The sequence below is a fragment of the Pagrus pagrus genome, assembly GCF_965226575.1.
Source record: "Pagrus pagrus genome assembly, chromosome: 10".
Taxonomy (NCBI): domain Eukaryota; kingdom Metazoa; phylum Chordata; class Actinopteri; order Spariformes; family Sparidae; genus Pagrus; species Pagrus pagrus.
In genome coordinates this window covers 634063-660975 of record NC_140194.1, presented here as the reverse complement: position 1 = coordinate 660975, position 26913 = coordinate 634063, and the positions used below count along the sequence as shown (strand labels likewise).

General features: G+C 45.3%; 1 protein-coding gene across 2 annotated transcripts; it reads right to left on the bottom strand.

Annotated features, from left to right (window-relative positions):
* ambra1b (autophagy/beclin-1 regulator 1b) lies at nt 1–26026 on the bottom strand. Of its 2 annotated transcripts, XM_084363854.1 has the most exons (19): nt 25718–26026; nt 21734–21939; nt 18800–18858; nt 18452–18635; nt 17772–17944; nt 17531–17597; nt 15939–17455; nt 15095–15181; nt 12647–12832; nt 11583–11663; nt 11240–11340; nt 10910–11020; nt 9715–9903; nt 9438–9592; nt 7530–7669; nt 4962–5066; nt 4488–4675; nt 2917–3048; nt 1–2315 (listed from the first exon to the last, which is right to left on the bottom strand). In XM_084363854.1, exons 2-19 carry the CDS (start codon nt 21863–21865, stop codon nt 1765–1767), a joined length of 4158 nt encoding a protein of 1385 aa, XP_084219980.1. In that variant the 5' UTR covers nt 21866–21939; nt 25718–26026; the 3' UTR covers nt 1–1764. The 2 variants fall into 2 exon arrangements, with proteins under 2 accessions (XP_084219980.1, XP_084219981.1); XM_084363855.1 differs by lacking the exon at nt 12647–12832.
* Between the last annotated feature and the right edge of the window lie 887 nt (nt 26027–26913).

Here is a 26913-nt window from a genome sequence, read left to right as displayed (position 1 = left end):
TTTATTTGGTCAGTTTCCGTCCTCCTGCCTAACAGGACTCTGTCTGAGTGTCATTAGTGACTCTTTCTACTGTTAGTGTAATAATAAAGATAAAGACATAACGAGGTGTTACACCGACACACAGCAGCAGCAGAGCTGTTTCTATTCATCGGCTCCGTCAGAGTCAAACAAACATGAGCTGTGAGCTGTGATTCAGTAGTGCTGAAATGGAAACCGAGTCAATATACGTAACACTGATCACGGCTACGTTAGAGAGTCAGGACCAGGAGTCACCGTCCTGAAGGACTCGGGCGGAGCTGTTCTGGAGTCGGCTTCACGTCTCTTTTTGCTCCACTCAGGTGACCTCTCGCTGGGGTCAGTTAACGTCTGTGCAGGAAAAGGTCTCTGTGTTCAGCTGTCAGTCTGAATCTCTTCAGTTCGTTCTCTCAGACATCTGCTCTGTTTTACTGTTTCAGATGTTCAGTCACCGAAAACCCAACATTTCCTGATTTTGCTGCTTCATAATAAAAGCTTTTAAATAACTAAATAAAGGAGACTTTTATTGTGAAGAACATGCAGGAAATGAAACGTGTTTGTCACAACGGCGCTTTGTTAGCGGCGATTCTTCAGTAACACAGCAGGAGGAGGAGTGTTTATAGCCGCTCAACACCAGCGCGTCATCAGGTAAAGACACACCTTCAGGCAGGTAGCTCTGTTGTCATGGAAACTCAAATCCCTGGGCTGATGTCACGAGTCATACCGAGTCGAGCTGAGCCAGAACATGTAAAGCCCCAGAAGAACCCAGACCCTCTGGGTCAGGTGTCAGGTCCTGCAGTGGAAAAGAGCCACACACACATACATACATTCACACACACACACTCACACACACTCACACACACTCACACAAACACCCACACATGAACACACACACCTCTTAGCACCAAACACACAATAGTGCAACCGGGTCAGGTGGGTTTTTAGAGGGGTGGGGGGGTTTGGAGGAGGGCTTGATGAACCCCCCCCCCCATAAAAAAAACAAACAGGAAGTTGTTCCTCTCTTCTGCAGCCTTTAAAAATAAAAGAATCATGTTTGTTTGATGAACTGCAGCATTACTGACAGACGTGCAGTCGATTCAGTTCAGTCTCAGAGTCCGTTCAGTCATGATTGATTCTCCTGGTGGGGGTGGGGGTGGAGGTGGGGTGGGTGCAGTAACATCCTCCATCACCTGCAGGAGTCCAGCTTCTGACTCCACGTCTCCTTTTCAAACATCATAATTACACGCGGTACAAAAACAGGCTTCAAAATAAAGTAGTGCTGAATTCACTTTTTAAACACTTCAATCACACACGATTCCACATCAAGTTTCAACATCACATGGCACCGAATGCAGCACGTTGGAGCAAATGTGTGTGTGCGACAGTGAAACCTCCCCCCCTCAGACATGGCACTTTGATAAACAGGAACCTTGTCTTCCATTAGGCGGACACTGAAAGAGAGACGGGTGGAGAGGAGCGCAGCGCCAACTGACTCCGTTCAAGTAGAAGCCCTTTCTGGCGAGGAATGATCGCGGTTCAGCTTCAGTCCAGTTTGTGTAAGTGCGGAGGAAGTGCACGCCGTTCACGGGTGAGGAGGGGTGAGGTGGGCTTCTTGTGTCCCTTCTTGTCCAGGCGGGAGATCCTGTGCAGAGTCAAAGCAGCACCCAATTCTTTGTGAGATAAGGCTTTGAGGAGCGCCTCCGCTGGACCCATCGGCCAACGCTCTGCTTCTCTCGGCCAATGGGAGGACTACCTGCTGTACGGGTCGCCGGGGTAACCGTTGGGGGGGCCGACCCCTCCGCCACCACCGCCGGGGAGGGGGCTGTGGGAGGTTGAGGAGGACGAGGAGGAAGAGGGGGAAGACAAGAGCAGGGAGGAAGAGGAGGGACCCGGCAGGGAGTCGTCGTCTGTTCGGCCCCCGTCAAACACATCGTCCATGTCCACAGCCAGAGACAGACCGGGGGGCTGGGGGCCCGACAGCACCTGGGGGCCCCACATGGGAGCCAGCTGTTCGGACGAAGCCTGGGGGGGGCCGTAGGGTTGGGGCTGGGTGATGAGGAGCGGACCTGAGGTGGAGGGGGCCGTCGCGGCGGGGTCAGCCGCAGGCCTGGAGGCCCCGGCGCCCGTCTGGGAGCCGCGGTGGATGCGATGACTGACGATGATGTTGTTTCCAAATCCGCCCATGGAGGCCATGGTGGTACTCTGCTCCCGCTGCACCACCGCCGTCATACCGCCTTCAGCAATCAGCCGGCGGATTCGTGCCAGAGCGTCTTCACCTGAGCCGAACTCTGGAGACTCACCTGCACCAACGAGAGCAACGAGACGCCACATCAAGATCTCACAGTTACTCACAACTCACTGAGCACATTTTAACCTTCAGTGTGTCTCTGGACTCAAGAGTCTGGAGGAGTGAAAGAGACAGAAACACATGAAGAAATAAATGGCTGAATAAATGAAACTACAGAGCGCTCCGTTAATGTCATATTAGTTAAAGGAGCAGTCTGTAGTTTAGAAGAAAGATCTTCAACGGCTGATTTTAAATAATCAAACGCTCTTTGTTTTCATGACCTAATAAACAAACTGACCCTAAAGAACAACACAATTTAAACTGTTTTACTTTGTTTATATGTGGCGGACCCTGCCACCTTTCTAGCTTCAAACAGCGTTCTGGGACCTTATTTTCCTCTGAGAACAGCTGGTTTATTCAGCCTTTGCATTTCAATACATCTATTTACAAACAAATGAATTAAATACTGAATCAACACAAAGTAAATAACTATAATCTGGTCCTGGTCTACGGGCCCATCAGTGACTCAATCAGTTGCAGCTTAACAGAAAAATAAACTTGACACACGTGAACCTCCACCAGAACAAATAGACTTAAGAAAGGTGGAGCAGTACCAGCGCTGGCTGTGGATGTGTTGACCTCTGCTGAAGCTTCACCCTGGCTGCCGTCCTGAGCTCTGCTGGTCTGAGACGCCTCCGGCTGCCCCGCAGCTGCTCCACTTGTGGACGGAGTCTCAGGAGGGACATCTGAGGAGAGACGTGAAGATCACACTGAACAAAACTGCAACGACCCTTTCAAACAAACTCAAGTCCTGAAGAGCGTTTCATTCTATCCAGAACAAGTCAAATAGTTTTTGTTTTGTCCAAACTCAAAAATATTCAACCATCATAGAGAACAATGACAAGCTGCAAATCTTTTCATCAACAAAGCTCGAACACAAAATATCATAAAAATCCATCTTATATATAATGTGACGACAAAAAAGGTGCAATTTGTACAAAATGCAAAGAATTCAGAGGCTCCAGAACTACAGGGGGCAGCATAACCACTAACTGCTGCTCACTGCACTCTTTACTGTGGCTACTAGCTGCTGTTAGGAAGTAGCTCAGTTAGCCGTGGAGCTAAGTGGTCCTGTTAGCTGCCTGCAGACTGGGACTGAACTCGGCCTCTGAGAGAGACAGAGGCAGTGTGAAGACAGAGGACACAGTACAGAGGTGATTTACAGCAGCTCTGACCAGGACTATGACTCCGGGGACGAGAAGACACGGCAGGAGAGGACAGAGAGAGGACAGAGAGAGGACAGAGAGAGACAGAGAGAGGACAGAGAGGAGACAGAGAGGAGACAGAGAGAGACAGAGAGGAGACAGAGAGAGGAGACAGAGAGAGACAGAGAGAGACAGAGAGAGGACAGAGAGGAGACAGAGAGGAGACAGGAGAGGACAGAGAGGAGACAGAGAGAGGACAGAGAGATAGAGAGGACAGAGAGATAGAGAGAGGACAGAGAGAGAGAGAGACAGAGAGAGAGAGAGAGGACAGAGAGAGGACAGAGAGAGACAGAGAGAGACAGAGAGAGGACAGAGAGGAGACAGAGAGGAGACAGAGAGAGACAGAGAGGAGACAGAGAGGAGACAGGAGAGGACAGAGAGGAGACAGAGAGAGGACAGAGAGATAGAGAGAGGACAGAGAGAGAGAGAGACAGAGAGAGGACAGAGAGAGACAGAGAGAGGACAGAGAGAGACAGAGAGAGGACAGAGAGGACAGAGAGAGACAGAGAGAGGACAGAGAGATAGAGAGAGGACAGAGAGAGAGAGAGACAGAGAGAGAGAGAGACAGAGAGAGGACAGAGAGGAGACAGAGAGGAGACAGAATATTTTCACGTTACTGTGGACTGAGGATTGATTTGGACCGAACCAGAGGTGACTGTGGAGACAAACCACCACTGTTCTGGTGACTGTGGTTCTGTTTGTGTCCAGTCTGAATGAAGTGTGTTTGACGATGAGTTAACGAGGAGATGAAGCTCGTCTGAGTTCAGTCAGAGAGAAACTTGAGTTCAGACGGTTTATTTTCTGTTATAATGGAAATATGAGTCAAAGTATTTCTGTCTTCACATTTAGTGAGTTCATGTTGTCGACTTGTTAGACTCAGTAGTGAAGACTAGAGGACTATTAGACTAGAGTTTCAGTACTGGGTGCTGGCTGGGAGACGCTGGGCTCTGATAGGTCCCGCTCTGTCTGCGTCTCGGCGTTCTGCAGCTGGATGATTGGTGTCTGGGTTCCTTGTGATGTCACTGAAGGCGCGGGATGTCGGGGCTGAAGACCAATGGCGTTCATCAAACCCATGTCTCTGTCCAGTCTCCAGCCAGAGCGGTTTGGCCTAAAACAACAACAACAACAAAAGGAAGATCAGATTTAGAAAGTTTACACCTTCAGATGTGGATCAGTTAATCCAGGCTCACATGTTGTGATCAGATGATCCAGTTTATTCTATCATACTTTAAATCAATATTTAAGTCGTCAGAGTTTCTCAATAACCTGCAGGTTCTCATCGTAAATCATAGCAGGTTTCACAATAACTTGTGGAGTCCATGCCGTCAATAAAACAAAACTGGGGGACAAAAAAAGCTGATTTTGAATTTTGTGACATCAGGACAGCTTCTCACCCCGGTCTGTCAGAGCCTCGGGTCCGGCTGGTTCCACTGTTGTTGACGGAGAATAAAGGTTCGCTGCTCGACTCTGCAGGGCTCTCACCGTCACTTCGGTAGAACCTACACACACACGCGCATGCACGCACAGATGTGCACACAAACACACACACACATTAATTCACTTCCATTCAGGAAGTCTTAAAGCAGAGGAGGGCTTCCTTCGTGGAATCACACAGACCACGACCTCATTAAAGCTATAATTGACCTTCTCCAATTAATGGTCTTCCTGTTCAGCCCGACCATTAGGATAATCACATCAGATCACTTGTCGTTGTGGAGAAGGTGGGAGGGAAGCTCCCTGCAGCTCAGAGGAAAACCCAACAAACCACCAGGACCAACATCTGTATTCAGTCTAGTTCAAGTGCAGCACTTTTTCTTTGAGTTGGTGTCGAAGGAAGTGAATCACTCCAAACTGGACAAAAATCCTCAGTGTTGCACTTTTTTTTAGACTTCAGATGCAGAATAAAAGCCTGTTAATCATGAAGGCTGACAAAGATCTGCAGGTGAGTTTTACACCTGTGAGGAGCTGCAGAGGCTGAACACACCGAGCTCATTAAATCATGTTGTGACGAGTTATTTTTATGAATCAGTATCATCCACAAAATACATGCGAGATGCAGCTCAGGTATTTAAAACAACATCACTGGATCATCATTTCTCAGGCTACTAAGTGGCCTGCCAATATTAGCTTGAAGGAACAGTTCAGGCTCAGTCATCTCCTCCTGATGATATAAAGTCAGGCTCAGTCATCGTCTCCTCCTGATGATATAGTCAGGCTCAGCCATCGTCTCCTCCTGATGATATAAAGTCAGGCTCAGCCATCGTCTCCTCCTGATGATATAAAGTCAGGCTCAGCCATCGTCTCCTCCTGATGATATAAAGTCAGGCTCAGCCATCGTCTCCTCCTGATGATATAAAGTCAGGCTCAGTCATCGTCTCCTCCTGATGATATAAAGTCAGGCTCAGTCATCGTCTCCTCCTGATGATATAAAGTCAGGCTCAGTCATCGTCTCCTCCTGATGATATAAAGTCAGGCTCAGCCATCGTCTCCTCCTGATGATATAAAGTCAGGCTCAGCCATCTTCTCCTCCTGATGATATAAAGTCAGGCTCAGTCATCGTCTCCTCCTGATGATATAAAGTCAGGCTCAGCCATCGTCTCCTCCTGATGATATAAAGTCAGGCTCAGCCATCGTCTCCTCCTGATGATATAAAGTCAGGCTCAGTCATCGTCTCCTCCTGATGATATAAAGTCAGGCTCAGCCATCATCTCCTCCTGATGATATAAAGTCAGGCTCAGCCATCATCTCCTCCTGATGATATAAAGTCAGGCTCAGTCATCTCCTCCTGATGATATAAAGTCAGGCTCAGTCATCGTCTCCTCCTGATGATATAGTCAGGCTCAGCCATCATCTCCTCCTGATGATATAAAGTCAGGCTCAGCCATCGTCTCCTCCTGATGATATAAAGTCAGGCTCAGCCATCGTCTCCTCCTGATGATATAAAGTCAGGCTCAGCCATCGTCTCCTCCTGATGATATAAAGTCAGGCTCAGTCATCGTCTCCTCCTGATGATATAAAGTCAGGCTCAGTCATCGTCTCCTCCTGATGATATAAAGTCAGGCTCAGTCATCGTCTCCTCCTGATGATATAAAGTCAGGCTCAGCCATCGTCTCCTCCTGATGATATAAAGTCAGGCTCAGCCATCTTCTCCTCCTGATGATATAAAGTCAGGCTCAGTCATCGTCTCCTCCTGATGATATAAAGTCAGGCTCAGTCATCGTCTCCTCCTGATGATATAAAGTCAGGCTCAGCCATCGTCTCCTCCTGATGATATAAAGTCAGGTGAAGTCTCGTAGTCCACAGAACATTTCTGGAGCTTCACGGTAAAACAGAGTTGCAGCGTTCTGCTGAACAACTGAAGCAGCTGGAGATGATTTAAACATAAGATGTCTCCATGCAGCTCGTCGTAACCCTAACCTGATCTGAGGAGACCAGATTTACACTGTCAACATGCTCGTGCATGCTAACCTTTTTAGCTTCAGCTTCATAAAAAAAGTAAAGTTCTATATCGATTTCCTGATTTATATTTAATTGCCAGAGGAGGAGAGGAGCCAGCATCTTTACTTTCATCCCAAAATCCTGTCATGGTGGCTGAAGGCTCAGCTTGTATCCCCACAGAATAAGTTAAAATCGAATGTGTGGAATCCATTTAATTATCCTTTATTAAAGAGGACTTTATGATTCATAATAACCTCGTTTAAGATGGTTTGTATTTCTGTGATGCAGTAAAACGTTTAAGGTAAAGTGATTCCAGTATTTTAATAGTTTTGAGAGTATTTTGATGATGATCAGAATAATATCATGAATGTAAATGATTCTGGCCGGGATAGTCGTGCTGTGCGGTTACAGTCACAGACCTCGACCATCAGAGTGACAGCTAACAGCTCCAACAAGTCTGCGTCTGCAAATAACAATGACACCATAATGTACAATATCACCGATGAATGAAGTTAGAGACTCACACAGGCCGGCAGATGACCAGGTCTCCCTTGTTGGTTCCATAAGCCAGACCCATCCCCGGATCCGGCAGCCAGCGAGCAGAGTTGATGCTGACGTGGCGCCTCTGGTCTGGAGCCATCGGGTAAACCACGTTGAACACCATCTGAAACACAACGGCAGAGTAAACACACACACCGACACACACCGCAGCTGTGTTCACACACTCACAGACTCACTGTCACTGACTGCTGCAGAACCAAACAGTTCGGTTCTGTTTGGATTTTTCTAAACAGGAGAAGAAATACTGTGATTTTAAAAAATATCAATGAACTTTCATCAGGCAGACGTAGTTTATTCATTTCAAACACAACGTCTGAAATCAGCACAGATTATCATGTTTACATCATAAAACACATTCAGAGCCACAATCGATTAATGAGTGGATCACTGAGTGTGTGTGTGTGTGTGTGTGTGTGTGTGTGTGTGTGTGTGTGTGTGTGTGTGTGGGTTGTGTAGGTTGTGTTGAGGTCGTGTTGAGGTTGTGTTGAGGTTGTGTGTAGGTTGTGTAGGTTGTGTTGAGGTCGTGTTGAGGTCGTGTTGAGGTCGTGTTGAGGTCGTGTTGAGGTCGTGTGTAGGTTGTGTGTAGGTTGTGTAGGTTGTGTTGAGGTTGTGTGTAGGTTGTGTGTAGGTTGTGTGTAGGTTGTGTTGAGGTTGTGTGTAGGTTGTGTAGGTCGTGTTGAGGTTGTGTTGAGGTTGTGTGTAGGTTGTGTAGGTTGTGTTGGTTGTGTTGAGGTTGTGTTGAGGTTGTGTGTAGGTTGTGTAGGTTGTGTTGGTTGTGTTGAGGTCGTGTGTAGGTTGTGTAGGTTGTGTTGAGGTCGTGTTGAGGTCGTGTTGAGGTTGTGTTGAGGTGAGTCAGGGTCCGAGTGAGGCTGTCCACAATGAATGGAAGTCGATGTAAAGTCCTAACAAGGATAGCTGCACAAACCTGTGTGTGTCCTGAGGCACAGCTCTGCTTGGCGTAGGAATACAGAGGTTGTACGGTTGACAGAATGTAGTGCCAAAGGAAACGGCTGTCTGACGTCAATGTGAAGCGCCAAAAATGTTCAAATTATAGCGTACGCTGAAACACATATTTAGGTGTTCCTGCTTTTAGGTGTCTCAAACACGTCTCGCTGTCGCTGCTGTTTAGCAGTTCAGCAGCACAAAGCTGCTGCCTGCTGGTGCTGCCAGCTGCTCGTCCACACAGGGAGAGCCGACGGTCATCTACTGCAGGTAACACACCGACTAGACCTACGTACCCAGACGACTGGACATCAAAAGACTCCAACTATCACTTTAAGTGCTTCGGCTTTAAAAATGTCAGGAAACAGTGAAAAATCCAACTCCAGAAGTCGACTGTTCACTTAACAATCAAACAAGAAAACCAGTGAATCCTCACATTTTAGAGGCTGGAACGTGATGGATGGAAAATGATTCATGGATACAAATCAGTCATTTAACTGATCAATTCATGAACTTGTTGTTTTGTATAAATTAACCCTCAGGTTTGACGTTGTGGCTTCTCTCCATGCAGATTTCTGTCTCCTCCAGATAAAACCCGATGTTTGATTTCTCGGTCTGTGCCGGTTTAACTTTATTACAGATTACTGTTCAGTGTTTGTGTATTCATAGGATGTGTTCATGTGTTTGTATATCAACTCTAGGCTTTAATAAAGTGAGTGATTGATAATACAGTATAATTTATGGTTAATGGTTCATTGAAAATAATATAATACAGACTTAAGAAGAAACAGTTTTACAGTATCGTTACAGTTTCATTAGTCTCACTGTCAGAATCTCTTCTGTAGGTGTTGTCAGTAGATGTGGTGTTACTGTCGGCTGTATGTGACGCTGTGTCAGTGACTGTAGCAGTGCTGGTTGTTCTCTCTCACCCTGATGGACGTCTCCCCTCCGTGAGGCTGCTGCAGACGGAAGACTTGCGCCACCATGTGGTCTGTGGTGGGATGCAGCAGGATCCTGCGAGAGGCCAGGCCGACCATCACGTAGCAGCCCATCGGAGACAAGCTGACAGAGATGGCATTCGGACCTGTTGAAGGAAAAATAACTTATTAACTCAACTTAATGGAAGAATAATAACTATTGAATCACTGCAGTTGCCTGTCAAACATATATCACATTTACAGGTTGAACGTTAGAGGGACACTGTACCGAATCTCTTGGTGTAGAGCATCTCTCCCAGGTTGTGGGGAGCTAGAGAGTAGATCGCCAGGATGCCCTCGTCTGGAAAACCCCGCTGGCTGCTGGGAATGAAGACCGCCAGCAGCTGACCGTCTGCAGAGATGTCGCAACTCGCGTCGTTGTAGATCTTACAGTTTGGCACCAGAACGTTGACTGAAGCTGGACAGGAGACAGACGGACAGAGATATTACAGAAGACCAGGGGACGGAGAGATGAGGAACATGTCATATTTAACTTTAGATGTCTTCCTACTTGTTTTTAATGTATTCTAATGTAATTTTATGCTCTTATTTTATGTAAGAGCACTCTGATTTGCCCTGTGTCTGAATTGTGCTATACAAATATGCCTTACAGATTTTCTCTGCTAGAAACGGACTGGGGTGATGCAATTCAAGGCCAGGGCCATAAAAGGGTCACCCCAAACTGAAAACCCAGACATCATCTCCTCCTGATGATATAGTCAGGCTCAGTCATCATCTCCTGGTGATATAAAGTCAGGCTCAGTCATCGTCTCCTGGTGATATAAAGTCAGGCTCAGTCATCACCTCCTGGTGATATAAAGTCAGGCTCAGTCATCATCTCCTGGTGATATAAAGTCAGGCTCAGTCATCATCTCCTGGTGATATAAAGTCAGGCTCAGTCATCGTCTCCTCCTGATGATATAAAGAGACCTGCAGCTCAGTCACAGAGGACAGGAGCGTTGTAAGGTGGTTGGGGGTGTATTTGTAGTAACGTCAACATCACATGGGGAAAAGCTTCTGAGGTCTCGGAAAAATATTATTTTAACTCTAAAACATGCCGACTTTGACCAAAATGAGTATTTTGAGACGTGAATACATGAGGAACGCTACAGAATGAGATAAAAACCTCAAAAACACAAAAACCAATGGCCCCTCTGTTTAAAGGATTAGCAGCTGAGGTTGGGAGACCCACTGAGCATATGGAATGTTAGTTAAACTAAAGTGAACTCAGTTACTCTCAATTAAGAAAAAAACTGCATTTAGAAAATGTGCAAAGAAAACCTTCCACCGTCAGCGGCCCTCAGTTCAGTCACAGGCTAACAGCCAGTTTTAACCAAATGCCTGTAGAGCCGCATCGTTAACAGTCAGATGTAAGAGACCTCCTGACGACAGGACCAAGTGGAAGCGATGTTGAGTTGTCGTACCGTTGCTGATCTCAGGCAGGTCAAATTTGGTGAAATCCCACCACTGCAGTCGGTAGGTGGTGTTAGCGATGTTGCTGGCGACTGCAGACTGACCGTCCCCGATCGATGCACCTGAGAAGATCAACACGGTCAATAATCATCACAGAAGTGATGTGACACACTGTACTGTCCTATGAGTCCGCTTCACTTCACAGCTGAATACCTCCTGCTGAAGTGGTGAAGCTCAACAACAGGCAGCAAACCTTATCAGCGTCTGGCTTGTAGCTTTTGGTGATTTTCAAACCTGACCGGTATTTTTGGTAGCGGTGCAAAGTGTGTGTGTGTGTTTACCAGCGAGTACTCGGTTGACAGAGGAGTGTGTGGCCAGGCCGGGCTGCCCACGTTCATGGAAGATCCCAGCATAGGGCAGGTACTCAGGGAGGAGGAAACGCCTGCAGGAGAACACCAAGAGAGAAGACATCAAACCAAACCTGGACTGAAAACATGAAAGATTCTGGTTCCTAGTTTTCTGTGGTTTCAGTTTCTGTTGTTAGTTGTGCAGAATATAAAGCTCATCCAGGGCGCTGGAGTACAGGTTCAGGCATTTCTTCACCTTCTGAGCTCCATGAATCATTACTGATAGTGTTCCTGTTCTGCGTACACAAAGCAGGAAAGATTTCAAGAGCTGACTCACCGTGGGACGAAGCGACCGAGCGAGGGTGCAGACATCCTGGCGTTACGTGGCGTCCTGTGCCTCGCTCTGTCTCCATTATCACTGCAAGGAAGAAAATGGGACGGTTACACAGGAGAACAAAACTACGAGCCGGGTCACAATCTCCTCCTGGTGGTGCTGAAAATGTGAGAAAACCAGGAAAAAAAATTTCATTTCTCAGAAAATCTTAAGAGTGATGCTGTTCGCCTCCAATAATAGTTCTGCTGAAAGAGCTGCAGGTCGCTGGACGAAGCTTCAGCAGTCAGACAAATCATCAACTGATGACATCCTTCGGGTAATTCATACAAAGTAAGAACTAATAACTTGATGTGTGTTAAGATGATTCATCAGATTGATATCCGGGCCGATACAGACGTCCTGGTGCCTCCACACGATGGCTGAACTATGATCAGTTATCTGGCCGTCAGAAGCTGGACGTTAGTTTGAACCAGCTGTCTGATGACTTGTTTATAGGAACGCTTCAGTCTTCACCCTGAGAGGCAGCAACACACTCGTCTTTATCTTTACTTTTATTTAACCTTGGTTGTACCATTTCACGTTTTCTTGTTTTCATATTTGTTGTGTCTTTTTTATTTTTCACCCCTTTAAAGCACTTTGTAGCCATGTTTTCAAAAGTGCTTTACTGATAAACTTTATTATTATTATATTTATTATGTGAGTAGTGGAGACAGAAATGGTGAGTTAAGACATTTTCTGGCTGCCCGAGTGAAAAAGGTCACAGACATAAAGACGATCAGATCAGATTTTTTTCTTTGCTGAACTCTTCAGTGTTTTGTTATCTCAGCCTGCAGATGAATGAAATATTACAACAGGATTAACTCCAAGAAAAGAGACAACAGGACAGTCTGTCCTCAGTTTGGAGCCGTCTGGGCACCAATCAACCACCTGCGTGCCACAATGCTTTACCTCCCTACAGCTCCTTCTGACAGGAGAGTTTCTCTTTGTCCTTCTTCCTCAGACAACGTCCACACTCAGCCGTCTGAATCTGTTTTCACAAGCTTAACGGGATACAACATGGAACTTACTCCAGCTCCTCAAAGTCCACATCGCTGTTGTCCATGGAGTTGGACGGGTTGCTGGCAGGGCTGTCGGACGAAGATGACATGGCCCGGAGGCGGTTCTGCTGGTAGCGAAGCGAACGCTGACGAATGCTGTCCCGCCTCGACAGATACTGGATCATCCTCTGGGCGTAGTAAGCAGCTGGAGACAGCCTGGACAGCACGGAGGACGAGTTCAGATCATTCTTTCAACAACACACTCGATAAGCAGATGTAAAGGTGTGACTGGGGGGTTAGAGTAGTACCAATGATCATTTTTGCATCACAATTTTCATTTTCACTGAAAAAGCGACTAAAATCAAGGTGACACTTGTTCAGAGTCTGAACCAAACAAACAGGTTTTCTTCCATCTGGAAAACAAGTTTCGTAGTCCAGGACCCTGCAGCTCTACAGAACCTCGTTATAACACAACAAAAAATTGCAGCTTCTGTGATTTAGATATTACACTCGGCCATGTTGTGATTTACAATACATTTGGATTAACGGAGCAGCTGTAGCAGAAAGTGTTTCTGTCATCGTCAGAACCGGCTTTGTGGATAAAGATGGTTTCTGTTCTCCTGACTCCAGCAACAGAGAGGCACGTCACCAACAGGATTTATATTTAATATCTGTATTGGGTTCAGATCCTCATAATTGACTCACCAGATTTCAGACTGATGTCACGATGCTGCTGCTACTCAGGGCTCAACATTAACACTCGCCTGGAGAAAATAAACTCTGCTCAGTTGTCCGATCAGGCAAGTGTAAAATTACGTAGTGTCTAATGTAACGAGAGCTCCGGTGCGATCGGATCGCTTTCAGAAGTTCTGTAAATCCAGTCGGTTCTTCTAGAGACTCAGTGAATTAAATCCGATGAGTCCAATGATAATCCAACACCGAATGTCTTCGATGACTATTTTTTCTGTGACTTCTTTCCCTTTTTTCCAACGTAATTTGCAACACAGTAATATGCAAACAGAAACTTAAACACAGCATCACATAGCTCCCAGGTCCTCTGTCATGCACTAAACTGGGACAGGAGCCATCTCAACCCAGTGAGGGTGTAGATGAGAAGGGGAGATGTGTCTATGAACTCGGGGACCTCTGGCTCAGCGCCCCGGCACAGGAAGTCCCTCTTTAATGTGCTGTTATGACAAGTGTAATACAGCAGCTGTGCAGCAGGCACTGACTTCATGCACAGAAGCAAAACTAAATTACAAGGTTGTATTAACTTGTAAAACAGACGCTCAATGCCACAGAGTCATCCCCTCCAACTACTGTGACCGCTGACTGCGCAGCTTTCAGAGTTTTAGGTTATTTTAAGTTTTGTGTCTGGTTTGTAACTTTCTGAATGGTTTGGTCCTTCCTTCACTACGTGACTCTGAGTACATTCAGTAGATTCGATCCAATCCTCCAAAATATCCTCATTATCAGATCGTACCAAACCAGTTTGCCGCACTACGTTTGGGCAATCGGCCACTCGTTAACTGCCTGATGAGGTGAGGAGCTGCAGCTCTACCAGCACGTTCAGATGTTAAAGTCTGTTCGAAGCTGCTCAGCTCTGCAGACACTCACTGATATTGTTATCTGACAAGCAAATATTACGTCCGACTGCGTCTCTGATGCGTTGCTTTTTGTAACACTTTGCATGTTGTTTCTATTCTGTACTGTTGGTTATTGTGATGTTTCTCTGCCTTTACAACAGATGTGAGTGAGCTTCAAGCTGTAATCTGGTACGATGCATCAAATGGTCATATTATGTTTGAGCTGCACACTGTAAATATAAATGACGAGGCACAAACCTCCGACACTCAAACGATTCAGTATATCCACAAGATGGCAGTCGCAAAGATAACTCAACAAATCCCTGTAAGATCTTAAATAATGTTAGAAGCAGTGTAGACGAGTAAATACAGCAGTAAATAATATTGTGATATATTTATTCTATATCGCGATACACGATATATATCTGAATATATTTAATCCCTTCTAAAGCACAAACAACAAAATCAAATACCACACTGACCAAATATCTTGATATTGATATTGTGACAATATCGTCGGGATGAACATTTTCTGATCTTGATGAATAATCATCAGTAACTTGGATATAATATTAGAACAAGTGGAACAGTCTGAAAAGGTCAGGAAATGACATCACTTTACTGTAATGAGCCTTTCAACCAGGAGAAGACAACACTTATGGCACATCACCATGTAACCATCAGCATCGAACACCCAGTTTCCACGGGGTCGGTCTCGACTGGGAAACAGTCGCAGGAGCCAATCGCAGCCGTTCTACACAATGCTCGTGTTTCCACCGGCTGCACCGGGGCTCGTCGCAGACCACAGACCGTATATATAGTTATCATCACAATATGATTTAGATTTAACGCAGAGTCCTAAGAAATGTGTACTACATGAAAACACGTGTACCTGGCTGGATCGGGGTAGATGGGGTGGTCTCTTGATCCTGACATGTCATAGCGAGACAGCGACAGCAGAGATGATTCCAACAGTCGCCTGAATGAAAGAACGGACGACATAACTAATGAATACAATGATCTGAATATTTAACAATACTAAACTTATCCTGCATCTAAAAGCAGATGTTCCACAGCGAGTCAGACATAACTGAGAAACAGAGATGTCAACTCTGCCTCCAAACGAAGATTAAGACATAAAATCCCACTTATCACAGGCAACGTGATGATCACCTGAACCTGACTTCACATGTGCCGTGATTATTTTGACTGAATTCAAAGAGTGTAAGTATGTTTGTTTAGCTACTACAGGTGTCACGATTCTCCAAATCCACCATTCGTTTTAAACTTTTCTTTCAGCCCTGACGACTCCATCGACGCCATTGTTAGACTCTCACATGTGGATCAGTAAAGATCAACACATCAGTGATTTCATGTCCTGACATTAAAAGATAGGGTTACTTTACAAGAACAGCTGACTTTGTCCTGCTGTCTTTCTGACAAGTTCAAATAATATTCACCAAAAATAAAACTAAAATTTCATCCTTCAGTGATTCAACAATAAACAACAAAAGATAGAAATGTGTTACAAAGTTCAGTTTCTCAAATCTGTCCAGAGTGAACCCTCTTTACAACAAATCAATAAAGGATCTCTGACAATGTTATCAGTATCTTCATGCTGCCTTTGGTTTCGATGAAACTGAAAGTTCATTTTGATCGATTTTTGAATGAAAATTGAAATGGTGACACAACGTAAAGCCACTGACAATCAAAGTGATGACACAAAGAGACGGTACCTCCTCAGGGAGTCCTCGTCTGGGGGGTCAACAGGCATTTCTTGGCTTAAGGCCTCCGGCGGCTCTGCCGATCTGCCAGCAGCTGCCTGCCGGTACACCCTCTCCCACTGTGCCGTGTCCTGGTTGTACACCAGGCCCACGGTCTGCTCTCCCGTCTGGCTGGGGGTCGGAGCTATCGGGAAGGCCACTGTTGCTGCTCCTCCACCTCCAGGAGGAGGCGGCTGCTCGCTGGGCTCCGGAGGCGCCCTCCTCTCTGGAGGTTGGGCTTCTAGAGTCCTCCTGCCCTCCTCAGGCTGCCAAGGTGAAGAAGAAGGAGGGAAGGAGGAGGAAGAGGAGGAGGGCTCCAGAGTGGAGGCAGAGGTGGAGGAGGACTGGCTGGTGCGCTCCCAGCGCTGAGAGTCATGGTTGAAGGTCAGCAGGTTGTGGCAGGCCCGGCAGCGGTTCAGATGGCCTCGGGAGGCTGGGGGAGGAACATAGTTCTCCAGGCTGTGGGAGGAAGGAGGAGGGGGGAGAGGAGGCTGGTAGTGGATGATAGTAGGGGAGGAGGTTGAGGAAGATGAGGACGGCCCAGGTCTCTCTGGGTCCATGTTATTATTCAGCAACTCTTGGCTCTGCTCCTGACTTCCATCCGCCATGCCACCCCCTAAAGGTGGCTCCAGGTCCTGCATGCGATCAAACTCCATGAAGTAGCGGCTCAGGTTGCACTGCAGCACGTTGCGAAAGGAGGCCGTGTTGCTGCGAGAGCCGTCCCAGAATGGATGATGTCCACTGCTCGTACCGGCAGCGTCTCGGGCCCCCGGATCTCCTTGTTGGGGGAAACCCCGTCCTTCAGAGGCAGAGGTGTAGACAGGGGACTGGGAGGAGCCGTCCTGCTGACGGAGCACTGAAAGCAGACTGATGGAGGAGGAGGAGGTTCTGGGAGGCAGCATACCTGGACCAACCCCACCCTCCCTCATACTCAGCAGGTTGCGTGTCCAGTCGGGCCCTGGCCTAGAGGTGGAGTGCGGCTCGATGCCGCTCGGTGCGGTGGGATTAAGAGAAGTGCCGGCGCTGTAGTAGACTGAGGTAAAGGCTGAGGGTCGTTCTGAGGGCTGTCTGGGCTCCGTACGGGCCGAAGAGAACGTGGAAGCTGGGGGAGGCTGTGGAGTGTCAGAGGACACTCTGGGATCAGAGGGGGTCACACTGGCGGCCAGGGAAGGGCTGCGATTGACGGAGCAACGACTACACAGACAAACCATGCCCAGGTGCTGGGTGCAGCCTGGGAAGGGAGGCCCGCGCTCAGAGCTGGGATACTGTGGCAGAGGCATGCTGGGAGATTCTCCAACACCGCTTCCATTTTCACCGAGGGGCCGTGGCTGCTCAGCTCCCGCCTGAGCCCCCGGGGAGCGAGACGACAGGATGTGGAGGAAGTTGTGGAGGATGGGTGTGCGGCGAACTGGCTGAGAAGGTAGGAAGGATCGCTGGCGGAAATGAGGCATCTCAACACTGTCCATAGGAACCTCCGAGTCCTCCTCATTCTGAAACAACAGGAACAGCTCTGAGAAGACCATTCAAACCACTGAGCAACAACACAAACAGTCAACAGCGCTCACCTGCTGATTGGATGGATTCACTATCGCCGTCAGCAGATTGTGACCGAGAGGGTCGAACCTCACCAACCTGGGGAACAAATATGGTACAAGTAAATGCCAAAGAAGCTTTTCCTAGCAGTTTCTGCCGAGCGTCAGGTTAGTGAAAATGGACATCGTGCTGAATTTATCAAGACTGCAGTTAAACATGGAGGAGGCGTCGGTCTGTGTAACGTAGGAACAGAAGACGCTCTGTCCCACCCACCGGACTCTCTCCGTGTCGCTGCCCGTCTTGACCACGGCGAAGGGCTCCGGTCGGCTCCAGTCCCAGAAGTGAAGCTCGTTGTTGGTGGCGATCAAGAGGAGCTGAGCAGTCGGGTGGAAGGCCAGCGAGGCGATGGCAACATTGCTCTCTGTGAACCAACTCTCACTGCCGCCCTGCAGAGGAACACACTCTTTGTTAATCAAATACAAACAGTGTGCATTTAAAATGTCCTTCACTTCAGGACTGTGTAAATCCTTGAATTAGTAGATTTAATCACTTTATTTTATATTTCACCTCAGTGACTGACGGACTTCAGACGAGCAAAACTCTGACTGTTACAGTCGTGATGGGTAAATCAGTAACTCTCCAGGGCTGCGACTAACAAGTATTTTCATTATTGATTCATTAATCATTTAATCTATGAATGTTAAAAAACAGTGAAACATGCCCATCAAAATATCAAAGGTGATGTCATCTGATTCTTGTTTTGCCCAAAGAAACTCAGTTTACTAGACCAAGAAAAGAAGCAAACTCTCACATTTATCAATTAACAGAACGGTTGCTGGTTTTCTTCCAGTCAACTAAAGAAATTAGTCAAGGTTAAGTAAAGGAAATCTTCAGGCTGCAGCGCGTCAAAGGAAGGTTCGACCTGTTGCACCAGTTCAGAGGGTGAGACTCACGTGAAGGTCCCAGATGCGGACTTCGCCGTCAAGGCACCCAGAGGCCACCAGGCCGGGGATCGTGGGGTGAAAGGTCACACACCAGGGGGTTCTACGGTGGCCCACTAAGGAATGTAGGCACTTTCCAGTCTTCACCTCCGTTATGTAAATGTTGTGGTTCACGTGTGTGGAAGCCATAAGAGTCCTGAGAGAAGAAAAAGGTCACAGGATTATCATTAACAAGCTAACGAGCTAGCACAATTTTAGTCTGACAGCAGACAACTTCCAATAATTATAACAATAACACATTCCTCCAGAGAGATTTCTGCAGTATCCTCTTGTTTTCTAAGTGTGGGTGAATGTTCTCACCTGTCGGGGCTGAATGCCAGCAGGAAGGTTGACCGAGGGCTGTCCGGCAGCTCCACTTTCTGTCAGGAGCAACAACAGGAAACGTTCTTAATGAAATATGACAACATTTTACCAAACGTCTCTTTATTACAGGTCCACTGATGAGGCTCTACGAGGGTTGCAGTTGTATACCAGTTTCAAGGTATACTATGGTACCAGAACCTAATGTATGTTTGCTTGTCTATGGTACTGAATTCTCCTGTTATTACTGTTTAAACTTTATGTATTTTAAGTTTAGATAAAGTCTGACGAGTATCAGGACATAATGTTTTGTGACATTATTTAAAAAAACCTTTGTTCAACCATGTAAATATATCACTCCTGTTTCTCAGCCTGACTGCAGCAGTGATCGGAGGTGACTGCTCGTCTTTCAGCCGACATGAAATGTTCCCTCACTGTCTCATAACGTTTGTGGGGAGCAGTTTCATCGTACTCTTTCTCGTGATGCGTCTTCAACACTTTATAAGGTTGCTGGTGTTGAAACGCCTCCAAACTACAGCCTTGCATACTGAACATGTGGCCGTTGAACTGGTGAGTCCAGAGTCAATAATTCCCAGTTAGCTCCGTTCGCTCTGCTTAACGTTACACACGTGAAATCAACTTCTTCGCTGCTCTAAAAACAGTAGTTTAGCGAAGAAGAATTGAGTTAAGCGTTAAGCAGAGCTAACAAAGCTAACTGGGAAGCAGCAGGATACCGCTTGTAATTAGGTGGTATTGGATCGGTGAATAGATTTACGTACTCGCTGATACCGATACCCGCAATTCCCGGCAGTATCGGCGGCACTTCTGATACTGGTATCAGAATCAGAACAACTCTAGTTACTTTGAGTAAACTAGTGGATTTCTCTGGGAAACATTTGGATAAATCAAGTACACATAATGCAGAACTGTTGCATATTATATATCTCATCATTGTAAGTGATAATGATTAATGTGTAAAACCATGAACGGTGTAACTAATATTTTCTAAATTGATTATTATCCCGTAAATCTGTGACACCGTTGCTTCCCTCGGCTCCACTGCGTTATCTTTAAAATGGATGTTCTCTAATAAATGACTTGTTTTTCTGTGTGATGTCACATCAGAAGCTTCAGTCCGTCACATATCCTCATCAACATCACTCAGTCCTAACAGACCCATACTACTGTCACATGATCAACTGAAACTGTTTCTGGTCCTCAGTTCTGTCCTGCAGTCTGGACTCTTCAGTACACACTGGACATTTATTCTCAACAGGCCTCGCTGGGCAACATCTGAATAGTCTCGTGGTGAGACTGAGGCTCAGAGGTTCAGACACAATAAGACCAGTGTTGGTGCAGAGAGGACACCCTCGACGTGGTGGAGGAGAGACAGGGCTGGCTGGATGATTTAGGTTTGAACTACATCAATCACAATGTTCGGGTTAACAACAGAATGTGTTGGAGTCGGTCTGACGCAGCTTGTAGTAACGAGCTGGGAGGCTGAGAAACACGACAATCGTTTATTTCACTTTGCTGAGATGAACATTTTTGTACCAATTAAATCAGAATGCAACACAGTGAAAATCAGAAACCGACTGAGTGAACAAATGATTTAGTTCATGAATCATGAGACTTATGAGGAGGCGGCTGTAACCTTCCTCACATCAACAGTAAACTAACAGAAATATCTGATTTCATCATGTTTTCATCGTTTGATCGTCAACTGCAGCTCTTTGTTTCGTCTTCTTCTTCTATGGTTTAACGGCAGAGACTGAAGATTTAGCTCCACCTGTTTATCCGTCAACCAATCAGCTCACACTCACAACAGGAGTGGATGAATAATACATCTTCACTTTCTTCAGACGATTAAAAAAACAAACAGGACAAAACTGACTTACATTTGGATGGAAACTGGCTTCAGGCTGCATCGCTGATGGATTTTAACATGTATTTAGCCACTGAAGCCTTAATTAAAAGGTAATTAAAGTGTGTTTACAGGCGACTGCATAGACCGGTTTATTCACAGATATATCGTTATTAGAATACATTTTGTCCGATATAAAAACTATTTGTTTTTTACTTATTGTAGAACAGATGTTTGGGTTAATTAACAGAGAGGATCAACCTTTTCAGGACACTGAAAGTTTGTTAATGTCACTCAGTGGCTCAGTTGCATTGTGGGTAATGTAGGCTCCAGGTTTTGAAAAGGAGGAATAAAACAGGTGATATCTCTTGTTCATTTGTTTTCAAACTGTCCATAATGAGAAGCCAATGACAGACCAGTGGACTGCTTTTCAAAACCTGGAGCCTACATTACCCATAATGCAACGTAGCCACCAGAGACAATTTATCAGATTACATGCAGCTTCCTCTGGAGCCACAAAAAGCTTTATACTACTTTTATCACATGCAGCCGAACTCCCGAAAACCAGTAAACACACTTTAATGTGGAAAGTTGGCGGAGTTAATGACCGCGTGTGCAGGACGCTCGCCGCTCTTCTCACGCTGAACCAGCGTATGTAAAGACTTTATTTACTCACTCAGGCGGCTGACGTGAATGGAAAATGAAAACGTTAAGAGAGACTGGTGGTCAGATTATTACTGATGAAACGACTGAACACTGCGAATCTCTGAATGTCTTCAGAGCCGACGCAAATCCTACAAAGTAGTTTGTAAAAAGTTGATATTTAAGTTGTGTTGGAAACACATTTGTGTGAGTAACACATTCTACAGTTATTTTAATCTGCTATTAATTCATTTATTCATTTTATTTGGCCCGCTGATATTTTCCACTGCCAGACAACTACACGTGATACCAGTGAAGGCTGATATATATATATATACACACACATAAACATGATTCAGACAAACTGGCATGAAATGAACAGAAAACATTTATTTAACACTAGAATAACATAATTAACAGAAACACACCTGACTCTGCCATTTCATCCAGCGGACTTTCTCCTCCACCAGCAGCTGCAGCAGCCTCTGCGAGCCAAACGTCTGGGAGCCTCGCTCCCGGCTGGACAGGATCCGGACCGAGTTCCTCTGACGGGACGCCATGATGCTACTGGTGGCCTTGGCTGATTGGCTGCTCACTCCCACTGCTGCCAGTCGGTCGCCATGCAGAGTCTAGGCTGAGAGAGCAGAGCAGCGGTTCACAGTGAATACATGAAGGGAGGTGGACCTCAGTGACACGAGCACGGGTCATATTGTTTCATGAACCAAGAGAATTAAAAGAAATCAAGTCAATCTGAAAATGTGATGCTGTGACATGTTAGTGATTTAAAGACGAGGTCAGAGGGTGAACTGATCCCGATTCAATAAAATATCCCTCAACAGAAAACAAAAGCAGTCTACGACTATTTCTTTACACACAAGAGTTCACGAGAAGCTGAAACAAGTCGTATAATATATAGATATATTATATAGATATGTTATACAGATATATTATATAGATAGATATTGTATCGATATATTCACTTTTGTTGAACTGGAATCTTTGTTTTGGTGAATCTTATTTCAGAGCTGCAGAAAGACACCAGATAAAGTCAGGCTGTTGTAAAGAAGAGAGTGATCGTGATGGTGCAACACTGGCGGAGCCGCGGGGCTGAAAACTCAATCCCACCGTGGATTTAGAGACTCATGACGGCTCTTTGTTCGACACTATGAAACACTCACTGATATTTTGGGGCTGTTAGTGCAGCTGGTGATGGAAACACGTGCAGTAGAAATGATGTGACCATCTCACATCGTTAACCAGCTGCAGGTGAGAAGACCAGCCTGCACACACAGCACCAGTCTGTCAAATGCAGTCCTTAACTTTGTCTGTCATTTGTCTGAACACACCAAATTCTGTTCAAATTTCAGTGTACTGTCCATTTTAGCATCCGCCCAGGCAGGTTTGGGTTGTTCGCAGCTTTTCCTTCCACAGTTTTGGATCATTCCTCAGTGAGGCTGCTGCCAGACATCCCAGCATGCAAAGCAGTAAAGATCAGATCTGAACCCTGCAGCGGGAGCTCAGCCTGAGCACTGATCATCGGGAGCGTTGTAACAAAAAGCTCATTAATCTATCGGTTCATTGACAGCAGATTTTTATAATCAATTCATTAAAGTTATGATCATCAGACAAAACGTCGTTCACATTGCTGCGTAGCTGAAGGTGCTGTTAGTTTAGTGATGTCTGAACACGAGCGGTGAAACAGAACCAAGCAGTTTAAGTACTCAAGTACAAATCTGAGGTACAAGTACTTTACTCATTTCATTTCAAAAGATTTTCTACTGCACAACAAATCAGATGTTTTTACTCCACTACATTACCCTGAACACTTTAGTTACTCAGTTTAGTTACTTTACAAATTACTTAAATACTTAACAAAATTTTGATTTTTACACACAAAACATATGAAGTGTTTATAAAAGACGTGTTATTATACATTAAAGTTCCCAACAGTTTACACCAGACCAGCTGAAACCATCAGTCATTTAGTTCATTAGTCGGTTAACAGAAAACGAGATGGAAAAAATGTGTCAAGTCATTTTTGATGCTAAAACATTTTAATGTTTCCAACTTCAGATGTTTTTTATGGTTTAGAGAAAAATAATCATCAGTGTCAGTCTGAAACAAAACGAGCTCCAACAGAAACATCCTGCTTTTACACTAACGACCGAGTCGCAATCATCTGCTGACAGAAGGACAGCCGCAGCCTTCAGGGACTCTGTGACGACACTTTGCTGTTTATTTTACATTTCACTTCACTATTTTTACAGTGTGGTATCAAACTCTTACTAAAGTACCTGGAGCTCAAGGACATGGCTTTAAAATAACACTGAAATATTAAGAGAAGTATTGGAACATGTAGAAAATCTGCTGAGTTCAGAAAATGACATCACTTCACTGTAAAGTAGCTTTAAAACCAGGACAACACCTCCGACATGTCACCACATCAGACAACAGATATAGTCCCATATCCCCGGACCAGATAATATCATATACTGACGGGACGGGAGGATAGAAGACATTATTGTGGATTGCTATAAAAAAAAACACTGAGTGGATCATGGTGAGTTTTAGTGATCAGTATTAGGATAATCATGAATATATTCACATGAATGAGTGTGAAAAGCTGATGTTCAGCCCTTTAATGGTTTCCTGATTCAGTCTGAACTACGTCACCGGGCTGAAGGCTCAGCTCACATCATATTCTGCAGATTCACACTGAAGACGGGCCGAGAGACGAGGTCACCATTTATTGATCCTGTATTTGTGCAGGAAGAGCTCATGATTAATAATCACTGATTTAAGATTCTTTGTTTTGTTTTTCACTAACAAAGGTGTGTGTCCTCTGTGATGCAATATAAATCCAGGTTCAGGTGGTTCAGCACCACGTCAGGTCTTATCTTAAAGAATATTTTGATGATCATCAGGATGATGTTGTGAGTCGCAGCAGGATAACCATGACATGAGTTGATCACATCGTCCCGTGCTCAGTGTCGACCGTTACACCATCCTGCTTCACACGAGCGTGTAACATGTACATTGCAAACAGCCTGTAGTTTAGTGAGTTGGCACTGCTGCGACTGTAAACAGTGTGTGTGAGCCGGTTCTTACTCAGTCTGCATGTTACCCTTTAAACACAGATGCAGTTTAGCTCCGATACAGACGACCACACACAGATCAACAGCAGGCTCCATGGATCACAAAGGCTTTCCACATTATCCTTCAACTCTGACACAGAACATCACAAACTGCTTTTAGATTCTGCCGTGTCATTTAATTTCAACATGTCTGTGAGGGCGGCAGTCTGAGGGCTGGAGAAGTAGGACTGTAACGTGAAAAGCAGCTTGGATCTTCGAGCTAATGAGGTTCAGTCTCTCAACAAGTTTCATCAGGCTGTGATCCCACCTGCTCCAGCGGCCGGCAGCAGAGCTGTGGTCACCCTGCTCAGTTCACACTGTGAATGTCTGGAATGTTTTGGATCAGTATGAATGTGGAGGAGCGCGGCGCTGAGGGGGGACCGGTGCTGAGGGGGGACCGGTCCAACCAACTCTCTCTGGGAAATAAAGTGTTGGGACAAAAACACCCAACGCCTCAACAAGGATGACAATTCAGCAAGAGATGACTTTACAAATGTAACTGAACATGATTTATGTCATCGAAACAGCACCAAGTGTGTTCATTCACACTGTGCAACAGACAGCTACACTATAATATATACATATACACATATACACGCACTATAATCCTCTGTGGACACTGACAGCAGGGCCAAGGGGGTTTAATACCTGCACCTGAAATATTGACAGCAGCCACAACCAACACATCCTTTTACCTAAAACATGTTAATTCAAGTTATTCCTCCTAAAACCAACATTACTGCTGCTAAAAACTGAGCCTCAAATCACTGAGCAGCTCATCGCTTCACACAGCAGCCATCACATAAAGCCCTGCGATAGTCTCACTTATGCTCCATTAACTGCACATTGTAAAAAAGGAGACATATAAGCCGTTTTAGACGGAGGCCACAACACAAAATATAACATATAACGAACCAACACAGGTACATTTGTTTCTGGCAGCAGTTTCAGACGTTAGCTGGATGTGTGCTTATATTTTACTCTAACACGACAACCAGCTACACGTCAGTCTCTGCAGGACCGTTAACTACCAGCCCCAAAGTTAATTTAGTTCATGTTAGCTCGCCTTTTAAACCCGTTCTGAGGCAGCTAACCAAAGAGCTAAATTAGCCCATTCCGGATATAGTAACCAAGCCAACGATCTGAAAAACGAAGCGCCGACTTATTTGGGGTTTTAATACGATTGGCGCTGATGTACAAGCTTAAATACATTATTACGGCAGGCGTTCAGAAATACAGTTATCTTAATAAATCATTAAAACGGATTGTATGGCCTACCTTCCTTCATCGAGTCGCTCCCTGGCTGTGCCATCATAGGCGTTGCTAACAGGCTATCTTGAGTTAACAGTAGCTATGCTAGCTAGTTAGCTAGCTCGGCCAAAAACGGAAAATGTGGCCGCTGCAAATAATAAGCAGTCTAACGCTAACATCGGTGTTTTGCGGTTATTCTAATGAACAGCGTCCATTGGAATCAACGGACAACATTCATATTATCTGAGGGAGGTGAAGAAAAAATGTTTTCTAAGGCATTGGTCCAATGTTTTACTAGCTGCCCGACGCGAAACTGCTACTGCGTAACTAGCTAGCTGCTAGCAAGTCACACAGACAGGCTTATCAACAGAACACCGATTGCAACTAATCAAACGCACCGTCACCTGCGTTCACCCAAAAATACATCTTTTACCGATGTAACCCAGGAACCCAATCAGTACTTCTTAAAGTATTTTAATTGTTTCGACACACTCATTTACTAAAATCCATTGGAAAATAACATAATTTGCGCCAGCAAGAGGATTCTCTTGCATCGACTAGAATCCCTGGAAATGGTCGTTTTGTCTGTTTTTTTATTTTTATTTCATTGAAGAAATTAAACTGGTTCATTAATGAAGTGAGCAAACTTATTATATATATTCAATTATACATGTTGGATATTAACATCTATAGAAAATAGTCCAAATATAAAATGGTGCTTTGGTCTATTTACTGTGAGAAACTGCTCATCAGTGAATTCTTGGTACCTTTTATGAAACACTTTGGATCTCTGCTCTTGTTAAAAGGTGCTAAACTGATAAACATGCTGCCACAAACTGACACTTTTTACAAGGAAACAAACAACTTCATGTTCTGATTTAATGCTGAATTTACAAGAAGGAGACAATGATTCAGAATCTGTCGGAGACAGTTTCACTAAGTTTGTTCAGTTTCTCCTCATGAAACAACTCTTAAAATCACTACATTTGTTAAGGGAGTCTGGTGCTACTGTGGTTACTGGTTCAATGGTTGGATCAGTTGAAACCGACAGTCAGTGTCGGGGAGACTTAAACTACATGTAGTTGAACTACATAGCTTAACTACAATTTGCTGTAACTTGCTGGTAGTTAAACTACTTTTTGGGTAATTTTTTGTAGTTTAACTACTCAATTTACAAACTACAATTTTGGCCAATAACATGACATTTTTTTTATAAAAAAAAG